This window comes from Hylobates moloch, unplaced genomic scaffold, assembly GCF_009828535.3.
Source record: "Hylobates moloch isolate HMO894 unplaced genomic scaffold, HMol_V3 SCAFFOLD_1, whole genome shotgun sequence".
Lineage (NCBI taxonomy): Eukaryota > Metazoa > Chordata > Mammalia > Primates > Hylobatidae > Hylobates > Hylobates moloch.
Genome location: NW_026652276.1, coordinates 223,273,148 through 223,287,984, shown reverse-complemented (window position 1 = coordinate 223,287,984; position 14,837 = coordinate 223,273,148). Strand labels below are relative to the sequence as shown.

The window sequence follows — 14,837 nt, the reverse complement described above, 5'->3', positions numbered from 1 at the left end:
AGAGGAAATAACTTAAAACGTAGGACATACTGTCATATTAGTAGTTAAGAGAAGGAGGGAATTAGAAGGGATGGAGTAATCTGAGCAGGTTTTGCGTCCGGAATTGGTGGGTTCTTAATCTCACTGACTTCAAGAATGAAGCCGCGGACCCCCGCGGTGAGTGTTACAGCTCTTAAGGTGGCGCGTCTGGAGTTTGTTCCTTCTGATGTTCGGGTGTGTTCGGAGTTTCTTCCTTCTGGAGGGTTCCTGGTCTCGCTGGCTCAAGAGAGAAGCTGCAGACCTTTGCAGTGAATGTTATAGCTCTTAGGTGGCGTGTCTGGAGTTGTTCCTTCCTCCCGGTGGGTTCATGGTCTCGCTGGCTTCAGGAGTGAAGCTGCAGACCTTCGTGGTGTTACAGCTCATAAAGGCAGTGTGGACCCAAAGAGTGAGCAGCAGCAGGATTTATTGCAAAGAGTGAAAGAACAAAGCTTCCACAGCGTGAAAGGGGATCCCACCGGGTTGCCACTGCTGGCTGGGGCAGCCTGCTTTTATTCTCTTATCTGGCCCCACCCACATCCTGCTGATTGGTAGAGCTGAGCGGTCTGTTTTGACAGGGCTCTGATTGGTGTGTTTACAATCCCTGAGCTAGACACAAAGGTTCTCCGAGTCCCCACCAGAGTAGCTAGATACAGAGTGCCAATTGGTGTATTTACAATCCCTGAGCTAGACATAAAGGTTCTCCACGTCCCCACCAGACTCAGGAGCCCAGCTGGCTTCACCCAGTGGATCCCGCACCAGGGCTGCAGGTGGAGCTGCCTGCCAGTCCCGCGCCGTGGGCCCGCACTCCTCAGCCCTTAGGTGGTCGATGGGACTGGGCGCCATGGAGCAGGGGGCGGCGCTCATCGGGGAGGCTAGGGTCGCACAGGAGCCCACGGAGGTGGGGAGGCTCAGGCATGGCAGGCTGCAGGTCCCCAGGCCTGCCTCGCGGGGAGGCAGCCAAGGCCTGGCGAGAAATGGAGCACAGCGCCAGTGGGCCGGCACTGCTGGGGGACCCAGTACAGCCTCGGCACCCGCTGGCCCGGGTGCTAAGCCCCTCATTGCCCGGGGCCGGCAGGGCGGGCCGGCTGCTCCGAGTGCGGGGCCCGGCAAGCCCACGCCCACCCGGAACTCCAGCTGGCCCTCAAGCGCGGCGCGCAGCCCCAGTTCCCGCTCGCGCCTCTCCCTCCACACCTCCCTGCAAGCTGAGGGAGCCGGCTCCTGCCTCGGCCAGCCCAGAAAGGGGCTCCCACAGTGCAGCGGTGGGCTGCAGGGCTCCTCAAGTGCAGCCAAAGTGGGAGCCCAGGCAGAGGAGGCGCCGAGAGGGAGCGAGGGCTGTGAGGACTGCCAGCACGCTGTCACCTCTCAGTTTCATGAAGGAAATAGATGTAAGTTGGTCTTTAGATTGTATGTGCTAAGGGATTAGCCTGATCAAGGTCAGAATGACCAGCATGTGTGATTGGTAAAGGGAGAAACATTGAGGTGTATGGGAATTTAAAATAAATAAAGAAATATCTATATATCTATATCTATATATCTATATCTATCTATCTATCTATCTATCTATCTATCTATCTATCTATCTATCTATCTGTCTATCTATATATCATGTACAGAAAGAGTTCCTTCAAACAGCTTGAATATGAGAGGGAGTTGAGAGATTAGATGATGGTTGGAGAAGGATATAGGCAAAAGCCAGAACGACTGGGACATTTTCAAATGTTGATGAAAAGGAATTAAAAAATATTGCTAATGTTTATTGAGTGCTTACAATATGCCAAGTACTTATGGATTCATTATATCATTTAATTTTTATAATAACAATGGATGCTATGATTTTTCCAATTTGAAATATGAGAAAGTTTAGTTAGAAGATTTCACAGCCTAAATCCTAAAGCAATATACCAGCAGTAAGGAAGACGATAAAAATAATTCATGAAGAAACGAGCACCTGTGGAAAAGTATCAATTGTGGAGCGAGCTTCTCTGAAGAGAAAAATGGCGATGGGATGCGGATGTGTGAAAAGCAAATTTCTCTGAAGAGAGAGGAGGGGATGGTGCATGGGAAAGATGAGCTTTTGGTAGAAACTCCATCAAGTTTTCATATCTTCTTATTGCTGCTTTCTTTGCCCTGAAAGCCCCTTCTTTGCCAAAAGAAAATTTCTACTCTTCCTTTAACCAACACTCAAACGTCACTTCTTCTATGAAGACTTTCTGGATTATCCCAGTAGAGTTAATTGATTTTCCCTCTCATGTTTGACTCCTATAATCAGACAATGAGGTCCTTGAAAGCAGGGACTGTGACTTATTCATCCTTGTACTCTTCTGAGGTAAGGTTATCTCTGAGGGTGCAAAACATCTATTTGTTTTGTTTGTATTTCATATATAGACATGGATGTTTTCCTGAAGAACTAGTTTTTCCTTAGTTGGAAAAGCCTCAAGCTAGGTATGAAAGAGCAACTGAAAGACGAAGATGTAAAGTGGGAAAGAAAAGAAAAATTTCTGTTTGGAAGACCATGTTGCCCCTGAGTGTTGAACACCAGGGGCAACATGATCTATATCACCTGTTGATAGCCCAAAATCAGATAGTGTGAGGTTCTTGTAAGACCTGGGGACAGAAGGCAGAGAGCTTAGATACTTGAGCAGAAATGGGCAGTTGAACAGAAAAGATCACACTCTGTCCTGGGAAGAACTAAAGAACAAGTCTGAAATTTCCCAATGACATTGGAAAATGGCAAAATCTCAGAAGGATAAAAGAAAAGACAAAGAGACAGATAAATATTTATAGAAATCATAGCCAAAAACATATACATTGAAAACTAAAAATAATTGTTGAAAAAAATTAAAGATCGAAATAAGTGGAAAGACATCTCATGCTAATGAATCAAGAGACTTAATATTGTTAAGATGGTAATACTCCCCAAACTGATCTATAGACTCGATGTAAAACCTATCAAAATCCCTGTTGCTATTTTGTCAAAACTGACAAAGTGATTATAAAATTCATATCAAATGCAAGCGACGCATAGTAGCTAAAATAATCTTGAAAAAACAAAATTGAAAGAGTCACACTTCATCAATTAAGACAGTATGGTACTGGCATAAGGACACATATATAAAGAGATCAATGAAACAGAATTGAGAATGCAGAAATAAACCTTCTCATTTATTGTCAATTGATTTTTGACAAGGTGCCACGACAATAAAATGAAGGAAAGAATAAAACTGAACCACTACCTCACACCATACACAAAAATAAACTTAAAAAGGATGATAGATCTTGGTGTAATACCTAAAACTATAAAGCTCTTAGAAGAAAACATAGGAGTAAATCTTCATGACCTTCAGTTAGGCAATAGTTCTTTGAATATGACACCAAAAGCACAAGTGACAAATGAATAAATAAGTAAATGAACAAATAGGAGTTCATAAAAACTTTAAAAATGTGCTTCAAAAGGCATGGTTATGGAAGTGAAAAGTCTACAGAATGAGAGAAAATATCCTCAAACTATGTATCTCATAAGAAGCTTGAATTTAGAATATTTAAAGAATTCTTATAATCCAATAATTTTTTTTTTTCTGTAGAGATAGAGTCTTACATTGTTGCCCAGGCTGAAGTGCAGTGTCATCATAGTTCACTGCAGCCTCAAACTCCTAGGCTGAAGAGATCCTCCTACCTCAGCCTCTCGAGTAGCTAGGACTACAGGCATGCACCATTCTGCCTGGCTTGTTTGTTTTTTGTAGAGACAGGGTCTCATTATGTTGCCCAAGCTGGCCTCGAACTCCTGGACTCAAGCAATCCTCCCACTTTGGCCTCCCAAAGTACTGATATTACAGGTGTGAGCCACCATGCCTGGCCACGAGTCAATAATAATAATAATAATAAAATGATTCTATCAAAAATGAGCAAAGGATTTGAATAGATATTTGAATATATACAAATGGCCAATAGCATATGAAAAAGATGCTCAATAATATTAGTACTAGTGAAATAAAGTAAAAACAATGATTAGGTATCACTTTACCCCCATTACAATGTCTGTAATTTAAAAAGATGAATACCACCAAGTGTTGGCAAGGATATGGAGGAATTGCAACCTTATACATTTTATCAGACATTCAGGTAAGAATGTAAAATGGTAGGCTAGGCATGATGGCTCATGCCTGTAATCCCAGCACTTTGTGAGGCTGAGGTGGGTGGATCACCTGGGGTCAGGAGTTCGAGACGAGCCTGGCCAACATGGCAAAACCCTGTCTGTACTAAAAAATACAAAAATTAGCCAGGCATGGTGACACATGCCTGAAAACCCAGCTACTTGGGAGTCTGAGGCTGGAGAATTGCTTGAACCCAGGAGGCGGAGGTTGCAGTGAACTGAGATTGCACCACTGCACTCCAGCCTGGGCGACAGAGCAAGACTCCATCAAAAAAAAAAAAAAAAAGTAAAATGGTACAGCCTCTTTAGAAAACAGCTTGATATTTCTTCAAAATATTAAAAATACAGTTCCTATATGACACAGAAGTTCCATTCTTAGATACGTATTCAAAACAAAGAAAATATGTCTACTCCAAATCTTGCACATAAATATTCACATAATCACTACTCATAATAGCCAAAAAAATGGAAACAACTTAGATGTTCACTCACTGGCAGATAGGTAAGCAAAATATGGTGTATCGATACAATGAAGTATTATTAGTCAAAAGAAATCAAGTACTGATACATGCTACAACATAGATGATCCTTGAAAACATTATGCCAAGTGAAAGTAGCCATATACAAAAGAGCACATATTGTGTGATTCCATTTTATGAAATGTCCAGAATAGGCAATTTACATAGACAGAAAATAGATGAGTAATGGCTAGGGCTCAGGAGGTAGGAACAAGGTGGAAATGATTGCTAATGGGCAAAGGTTTTCCTTTCTGAGTTCTGAAAATGTTTAAAATTTAATTTTTGTGATAGTTGCACAACTCTATGAATATACTAAACACTACCTAATTTCTCACTTTAAATAGGTGAATTTAGTAACTTACTTGATAAATGCGCTCAGAGGTGGTTGCTTGGGCAACCACGCCTGAAATTTTGACATTAACCCATTTAACTGGCATCACGTAGATACATGCACAATGCAAATATGAAATGGCAAAAGGAATGATGCGGAAAATTATCTTTGCTGCTGTGACAAAAAGACACTCACTCGTATGTGGGTCTGGTCTGGGACCACCCGTACAGGCTGTGAACATTGTAGTGCTGCACGGAGGAGCTGTCCGGCAGGATCTGCTGACTCTCCATGCACAGAGTCTTGCTGCTCAGGCCCTTGTCCCTAGATTCCAAATCTGAGGGGAAATGTCGAGTTATTTCCTAAACAACATGATTTGCACATTCACTAGAAATCCCCATCATTTTGGCATTTCTTTACTTCAGTCAACAACTTTGTTACCAGTAACAGGCCCAATTTTATGAGATTTTAGTCTATAGAAAACAATGTTCTGTGTCTTTATAACTAATGAAGGGTAAGGATAAAATATGGAGCTGGGAAAAGCAGCTCCCCTTCGTTTTGCACCAACTCTGATTGAATTTATAGAGTGTTGTCATAGCCCTTTTGCCAACATAATAAACTCCTTCATTGTTAGGACTGTTTCTTCCACTAGATGGTAACGTTCTCCAGGGAATAAATCTTGCTTCACTCATTTTTGTATTTGTGTCTCTAAGTCTTTCTGATTTGACAGCATTTGCTTGATACATAAATACAGATGATCCTCAACTTACAATGTGATTACATCCCCATGAACCCATGACAAGTTGAAAATATTGTAACTTCAAAATGCATTGAATGGACCTAACCTACCTTAAATGTGCTCAGACACTTACATTAGCCTAAGTTGGGAAAAATAATCTAACACAAAGCCTATTTTAAAACATAGTGTTGAATATCTCTTGTAACTTATTGAACACTATAGTGAAGGTGAAAAACAGAATGGTTATTTGGGTTCTCAAAGTTCGGTTTCTACTGAATGCGTGTCACTTTCTCACCATTGTAAGGTTGAAAATCGTAAGTCAGACCATTGCAAGTCAAACACCCTTTGCATTAAATTAACGAAGGAGAAAATGAATAAATGAGTGAGTGAGTGAGAAATGGGCAGCATAACAGTGATGCAGACATCACGAAACTTGAATTCTACATTCTGTCCCATAGATTACTGGTATAGTGCCTTTTGTTGTTGTTGTTTTTCTGTTTTTTGGTGTTTTTTTTTCCATATGGGTCTCACTATGTTGCCCAGGCTGGTCTCAAGACTCAAACTCCTGGTCTTAAACAATCCTCCCACCTCAGCCGTGGTACAGTACTTTTAGAAGTCAGTCATTTCCTTCCTTGTTTCTCTGCAACATGAGAAGATTCAACTTTCTGAGATCCTTTTGATCCCAATATTCTATTTTTGTTTGTACCATAGAATGACCAAAAAGTATCCTTCATCAAATGTCTGTTTGCATGGGCAGAGAGACTTCAGAAACTAGGTTTTAATACTCTAATCAAAAGAACATCTCTCCACGTGTGTGTGTGTGTGTGTGTGTGTGTAAGGGTTTATTTAAAATTTTAGCAATCTGTTCATAGTTATCAATGGAATCAAATGTACCACACATTGTTTGGTTTCTTTCACACCACATCATGTCATTATTTCTTGCTTGATTAATAATTCGTTTAGCTGCACTTATTCAAGGTTATCTTACTTGGGATTTCATGTCATGTTGGAGAATGGTTTCTGTCTTCAACATTAGGTTTCACTTTGACAGTAAAAGGAAAACTTTTGGAGTCTTTGAGTAGGAAAGTAAGTTGATGAAGTAATTATTTTACATACATGGCATATAGGGTGGGTTATTTAGCATTTCATCGCTGCAGCCCCTGACAGATCCATCCACAAAATTTGACGGCTCATTCATATCCTGAAATGAGTTAACAAAAAAAGATCCTGTCATGTCAGGGGCAGGATGGCTTTGGCTATAAAGGACACTACCTCAGGGAGATGACTTTTGAAGCCCTCATCTCAGCTGGTGGTTTAGTTCACTGTGTTTAATCCCTGGCATTGACCCAAATGGACTCTAAAAATGTGTAGTTTAATTCCTGGCATTGACCCAAATCTACTCTAAAAATTTGTATTGGCCAAAGTGGAGTGCTAAACTCCTTGCTTGCCTGGCATTTTAAAACTTACAAGGATTGTTCTATAGTGGCAAAAATAGTGAGGTAATGCTGGACAAAGGACGTAAGGAAATCTCTTGATACAATTCCCCAACAGAGGTAGCCCATCTTTGTTTTACTATGCATGGATTATTCACTTTTTAATCTATGGCCAGAGGTTACTATTATCTTCCTCTAATTTTTCTTAGTCCAGTCACTTGGACTAATTCTGATATTGGCATAGGCCAAACACAAGGAGAGTTTTCTCACTTTCTGCCATAATTATATTTCTAAAAAGTTGTACGGAACTCAGAAACAAGTTTGGAAATAAAAACACACTTTGGGGAATTTATTACTTAAATGCAAGGAGTAGGGGCTCCTAAGGAATGTTCACTGCGCACTCCGACAATGGAAAAGTTAAATTTTTGAATGCCAGACTATTTTAAATAGGACACATTAAAGGCAAATGAAAATACTTGAGGAACTATTCATTACTTTGAATTACCCAGCTACAGCTCTCCCTCCATTGGAAAAAAAAATACTACCCCAGAGCTATCAGTATGTCTTATTCTCAAAGCTGCCCACACCTCTTCACTGTCTGATTTGCCTGTTTGAGTTAACTTGTGTCTTTCACATGTCTACTCTGTGCCTAACTATCTCGAAGGCGCAGGTGGCCAGGGAGGCCCCAGTGTTTTCAGTGGACTTTTGTCTCTGGGGTGAATCACAGACTTCTTCCAGTTTGACCCAGAGCTGAATAGCTCTTCAGAGCTGGCCTAGAGCTTGCTTAAGATTTCAGGCCACTGGACAGTGGGGAAAGAAATCAGGACAGAGGAAAACACAGATAGAGTTGCCCTTGGACATATATCCCAGGGACATCTCAGGAAGTCCTGCTTTTAAGGCCAACTGGCATTTACAACAAACGTCTGAGCAGGCCCTCTAAGCCATTCCCTCAGAGTTGTCTGCCCCAGTACTAGGGCAAATGTCTACTTGCTCTCAGCTCCATGCCTCACCCACTCCCAGCTCTGCCCTGTAAGACTCCCTTACAATAAGCTTTCAGGTAGATTTGGCCAGTGGGTGATATTGGCAAGAGATTGGAGATGGGAGGTGATTTCTCCCTCTCTCTTTTGCTCTGGCATCTCCAGCAGTAGCAATCTCCTCTGTCGGCTCCAACATCCACCGGACAATATGTCCCTGGGCAGATCAGCAATGATCTCTGCTTCTCTTGGTCCCAGCACCTAGATTCTGTAACAGCATTTCTCCCTTTCATCTCTTCAGCCCTACGTCTCTGCTTTGCTAGTCTCTCCTTCCCATGTTTTGACTTGCTAATATTTCCCCCCAAAAAAAAGAAAAAGAAAGACAACCAAGGGTGCACTTACAATCCACAATCCATCAAACTTCAAGCTCTTCTCTGGCTCTCGAGGGTTTGCATAGAGCTCTTCTATTTCTTTCTTCCACCACGCAGCTGTGCTATTACGAAAGAAGTCAGGAAAGGCAACGTAGGCCCTGTAAAGCTGTAAGAATAACACACACTCTCATGGTCGGGGTCTCAGCCTATACAGGGGACCACAAATGGGAGATAAACAGGAATTTGTGCCTGCCCAGATCAGTCTCTGCTCTAATCTCAGATCTGCTGCTGTTGCAGAGTTTACAACAGAAGCAGAGATTGGGGAAGGCTGATTTCATTCTTTATTTTCTTAGAAGAAGGTTAGATAGCTTTGAAATCCCTTTCAAATACAGGATTTGTTTTATAACTGGACATGTAATCACAAGACTGGAAAATTAACAGTGTCTGAACAATTGAACTTTAGAAATGCAAGTACTTTTTCTTTTTTTCTTTTTTTTTTACTTAAAAATCAGTGTGATAGTAGCAAAAGCTTTTTCTAGACTACTCAAATGAGTTGAAGGAGGACTGTCATGCAGGGGCAAGTGAACTCCAGAGTAGAGGGGATGCTAGATGACCAGGCTGAGATTAACAACTTTCCTTCATTCAACTGACTTGTATTTTCTTTTGTATGCAGATAATTTATTAAAATCCAGTCTGTTCATAATGGATTCCCCTCTAGTGAGAAAATGCTAGACTTTGGTTCATTATTTTTCAAGCGTCATAAAGTTCAAACAAATCACAGCCCATTAAAGGCACACTTATGAGAGGATTTCATTGATGATTTCCTTCTACACATTTCTGTGTTTGCTGTTTGTTAAGCTTTCCACTCAAGGATCTCTTTCTGCCAAGAAACTAACAGTGGATAAGCAGCCTCAAGTTAGGGCTACTTAACTAAAGGGTTAGCTACTTATTCATCAGGATAAAAGACGTAAATATCCAGATGTTTAGGGCAATGTTGACAAAAATCTATATACAACTGTACCTTAACCTGAGTTTCATGGTCAAGGGATCCATCTACAATTACGTTAGGCAGATCTGGCCAAACCTAGAGAAAAAGAAGGGCAATTAAAACCTTTACAGATCCTTGCATACAGACTATGAGACATTTCATGTGTTAGACTCTGATGACATGCATCTCCATGAAACGCTTGCGAATCTTTGCCATAAATTAAACTGTAAAGGCTGAATCTACAAAATTACATTAGGTGAAAGTAAGCTGGGTCTCTTGATTCATTCTATATGTTTTAAAAATTCTATTTTTGAACTTAATAATTAACTGAATTTCTTTTAAACATATCCTCTGAACAACCAACTTTTGAGTGATTTCTCAGGTCTCTGATCTCCTTGTCACAGACCTATAACAAAATTCATAGTAAGTGTGAAGTGTGACTCTAAAGAAATGATTGATTTCCATTCATAACCCATACACCTCACCTCAATACTTTTAAGCACTATCATGACTTATAGGGGACTCCAAGTATACGTAGCATTAAAAAACCCATAGTACCAACCAATTTTAGCTGTAACTACCAGGACATTAAGTATATATACACTGATTAATTGATTCAATCAACAGACACTTACTAAGTACTTCCTATATGACAAGCACTCTTCCAGGATCTGTATTTACTGAGAATTAAGTAAGAAATAGTACTTGTTTCCTAAGAGTTCACAGATAGTACATAAATGCTACACTGTATGCTATACTGAAGGCAATATTATAGACAAGGGAAAATAGGAAAAACTAAAATGGTTACTAACTGCTTCAAACAAGGTAAGATTTGAGTTGATCTTGAAGTGAAGATATTATCTGGGTAAGTTGAGAAGGTAATATTCAAAGTGAGCATGGGGCCAGGTGCAGTGGCTTACACCTGTAATCCCGGCACTTTGGGAGGCCGAGGCAGGTGGATCACCTGAAGTCATGAGTTCGAGACCAGCCTGGCCAATATGGTGAAACCCTATCTCTACTAAAAATACAAAAATTGATCAGGAGTGTTGGCACACACATGTAATCCCAGCTACTCAGGAGGCTGAGGCAGGAGAATCGCTTGAACCTGGGAAAAGGAGGTTGCAGTAAGCCAAGATCATACCACTGCACTCCAGCCTGGGTAACAGAGTGACACTCCATCTCAAAAAAAAAAAAAAAAAAAAGTGGACCTGGAATACACCCAGAGCAGTAGGAAGTAGCATAGTATAATTAAGGAACAGAATTCAAACCTAGGCTAAAAGCTATTATCACCTGAAGTCCACCTAAAATGCTATTGCCAAAAATCAGACATATGAAGATGAAGATTGAAGCCATAAAGATGAATTAAAGGAAACAAGAGAAAGAGGAGAATCTATAGGACTTAATGATTCATTTAGATATGAAGGCAGATTAAGCGTGATAGGTCAAAGGTGAATGCATGTTTTGCATGTAGGTGGCTGGGAGACACAGATTTCAGTGTCATTCTCAAAGAGATTCTTAATGTTTGTTAAATGACCGTGTGGAATAAATAAAGAGTGGGGACATCAGAGTATTTCCAGGCAATAGACAGTGCTCAATAATAATAGAGGATGAGATTTGTAACATTGGTCTTATTAATGCTTATTGAGCTAATCAGCGTCGGACAGATTTCTACTCATTCATAATTTATTGATTGTCCAATATATTTTCCAATGTGTATTGAGAGCTGTTTTATTTCAGGACATTGTGATGTTAATTAACTGTAAGCATCTTCCCCAAGCCTTACCTTTCCCCAGACAATGTCACTGGTGTCAGGCCATTTGATGAACACGTTACTTTCCTGTCCTCTAATGAATGGGAGATACTGTGTCTCGTTGCCAGAAATGGCTGGGTCCTGCAGTAAAAGAATTTCAACAGCAAATGTGAGGAAAATATCTCTAAGAAAATTTCTCTCCAAGAATTTAGTAGTTCATAGTGCAGAAGGAAATGGTGAATCTCAATACCAAAAATAAAATGAAATAAAATACAAATCATTGATAATTTGCCTTATGTCTTACTGCATATATTACCATAGCCAATTGAAAAGGGATGGTGCCATGAGTACTCAAAGTAAGATATAAAACCTTTATGAGGGGTAATCTCTTTCAAAGGGTATAAGAATCTGTGCCAACAAATGAAGGAGCCTTTCTATATTACAAAAAGTTACCACCCAAACCTATAAGTAATAAAATGAGAGGAAAGGGGACAATATGGCCAGCTAGATACAGCTGGGAAGCACCTCTCCCACACAGAAAAACCAAAATATTGAGTAAACCATCACACTTCAAACAGACCTTTTGAGAGAAAACACTGCCAGTCTATAGAGAGGCAATGCAAACACTGAGGTGTAAGAGGGAGAAAGCTGGAAATCCCACATAGAGTTGCTGAGTGCCAGGACCAGCTCCTGGCACTGAACAGGTCCCAAGAAAGGGGTCAGTGAAGGGAAACTCACACTGCAGACATCCAGGATCCTAGCTACAACAGACCCCACAAACACCATAGACATTTGAATTGGCAAGAGAAACTGCCTGGAGAGTAGGCAGAGGCAGAGCTCAAGCCTGTGCAGAGACGAGAAGGCTCTGTATACAGGGCATCTGCAGCAAAACACAACCATAAGGACCCACCTGAAAAGGCTCTCCATCTTGCTCTGAGTGGCTCTAGCCCCTGCTGACAGCTGAGCTGGGAGACAGCAGCGTTGTCTTTCCTACAGAACCAGGGTGCATCTGATCTGATGCCACCCGTCTGCCAGCCCCTTCCAAGGTCACTGCTTGGCTGCTCCCAAAAGAGAATGCACACAGCACAGCCTCCACTGCCCCACCTGAGTGCTTTGCTGGTGGCCTGGAAGTACTCTGACTCCCAGCAGAGCCGGTGCTGGACCCTAAGGCCAGAAAACAAAGCTGCAGGCCTGGTCCCAACCCACCAAGGTTTAAGCACACAAATCAGGATTCTCTAGCTGAGATCTGTGGCTGAGGCTTGAGCAGGCGAGGAACCCTACTCTCAGAACACTGAGAAGAGTGAGGTATGGGCTTGTGTGCTGGTGTGGAAGTTGGGCATGCCTCCCTCTGCAAGACTGGTCTGGGAAGGATGTAGCCTGTTTACCAGCCACAGCCTCTGCCCAAGGGAGCTCCACAGCCCAGAACATCTAACAGACCAACAATCTGGGTGCAACAGGCTTGGGACAAAACTAGCTTGTAAGGGCAGCTACTGGATCAGACATTGGAAGGAGACTCAGTTGGGGGAGCGCAAGCTGAAAGGTCTCCAAAGCCATCTGCTGTGCAGAAAATACTGGATCATGGCACCATATCAGCTGCACCCCTACGGCAACACTGCAGTGCCTGAGGATCTTCTGCCCTTGACCCACTGCATCAACAGATCACCCCCAGACATACCCCACAACCCACTCTGACTCTGCCAATTACAGAGGACCAACAGGGAGCTGCAGGTCTCATGGTGACCTGACCTTTGGCTCAGGCTGTGCCTAAGAGGGAAGAGCACAGCCTGCCAGGGATGCCCTTGGGGCTAAGGAAACATAGGCGTGATATCAGTGATTAGAGGAGGCTCCCTCAAGCACCAAAAATGGACTTGGCAAGGGGGCCATCTCTGGATCCCCCATCTCCCCCACCCCATAGCACTACTGCAAATGTGCTGAAATATGAAAGAGGCCTGCAGCTGAGTAAGAGGCTATCTTCTGGCCCTTACTCTTAAACACTATCTACTGTATCGCAGCCTAAATTACACCACCAAACAAAAAGGGTGCCTGTGAAACCCAATGCAGGAATTCAGCCACAGATAAAGATCTCTTAAAGAGCCTTGGGCCTCTGAAAGCAGCCAGAAATGAAGCCAATCAACTATACTCAACATACACCACAGTCGAACCCTCAAGGAAAATAAAGACTATAAAAACAAAAAGCCATATCCAAAAGACAGCAACTTCAAAAAGATAAAGGAACATCTGCCCTCTCAGATGAGAAAGAATCAGCACAAGAACCCTAGCAATTCAAAAAGTCAGAGTATCTTCTGACCACCAAACAATCTTACTAGCTGCCCAGCAATGGTTTCTAACCAGACTGAATTGGCCCAAGTGACAGATACAGAATTCAAAACCTGGATGACAAGGACACTCAACAAGATTCAGGAGAATAATGAAACTCAATTCAAAGAAGCCAGTAAAATGATCCAAGAGGTGAAAGATAACACAGCCATTTTAACTGAATGGCTAAACTGAACTTCCTAAACTCAACTTCTGGGATTAAAACAAAAATTATAACACAATTGCAAGCATTAACAACAGAATAGACCAAGCTGAGGAAAGAATCTCAGAACTCAAAGACAAGTCCCTCTAAACAACCCAGTCAGAAAAAAAAATTTTTTTAATAATTTTTAAAAATGAACAAAACCTCTGAGAAATATAGAATTATGTAAAGAGGCCAAATCTATGACTCATTGGCATTCCTGAGAGAGAAGAGGAAACAAAAAATTATTTGGAAAGCATATTAGAAGATATTGTCCATGAAAACTTCCCCAATCTTGCTAGAGAGTTCAACATGTGAATTTAAGAAATTCAGAGAATCCCTATGAAATATTATGCAAGATGATCATCCCTAAGACACACTAGGAAAGTTTATAGCCATAAATGCCTACATCAAGAAGTTAGAAAGATCTCAAATTAACAATCCAACTTCACAACTAGAGGAACTATAAAAACAGGAACAAACTTACCCCAAAGATTGCAGAAGAAAATAAATGATCAAAATCAGAGCAGAGCTAAACAAAATTGAGATTCAAAAATCCATACAACAGATCATCAAAAGCAAAAGCTGTTTTATTGAAAGGATAAACAAGATTATAGGCCACCAGCTAGATTGAGAAAAAAAGAGAGAAGATACAAATAAGTATAATCATAAATTACAAAGATGACATTATACCCAATCACACAGATATACAGAATATCCTTAAAGATTTTTATCAACATCTCTATGCACACAAACTAGAAAATCTAGAGGAAATGAATAAATTCCTAGAAACACACAACCTCCCAAGACTGAACCAGAAAGGAAATAACACCATAAACAGATCAATAATAAATTCTAAAATTATATCAGCAATAAAAAGCCCACCAACCAAAAAAAAGTCCTTAACCAAATGGATTCATAATAAAATCCTACTAGATGTACAAAGAGCTAGTACCAATCCTACTGAAATTATTCCAAAAGATTTGAGGAGGGATGCCTCCCTACCTGATTCTACAAAGCCAACATCATCCTGATACCAATATCTGGCAG

General features: G+C 41.1%; 1 protein-coding gene across 1 annotated transcript in view; it reads right to left on the bottom strand.

Moving 5' to 3' along the window:
- The window catches only part of LOC116814442 (probable maltase-glucoamylase 2), a 107,155-nt gene that overhangs the window by 28,726 nt on the left and 63,592 nt on the right, over positions 1-14,837 (bottom strand). Inside the window, exons 32-36 of the mRNA XM_032761983.2 lie at positions 11,303-11,410; positions 9,553-9,615; positions 8,563-8,697; positions 6,870-6,954; positions 5,213-5,351 (exon numbers count right to left, since the gene is read on the bottom strand). Of these exons, the coding sequence (XP_032617874.1) occupies positions 5,213-5,351; positions 6,870-6,954; positions 8,563-8,697; positions 9,553-9,615; positions 11,303-11,410 (530 nt within the window). The remainder of the gene's footprint in view (positions 1-5,212; positions 5,352-6,869; positions 6,955-8,562; positions 8,698-9,552; positions 9,616-11,302; positions 11,411-14,837) is intronic.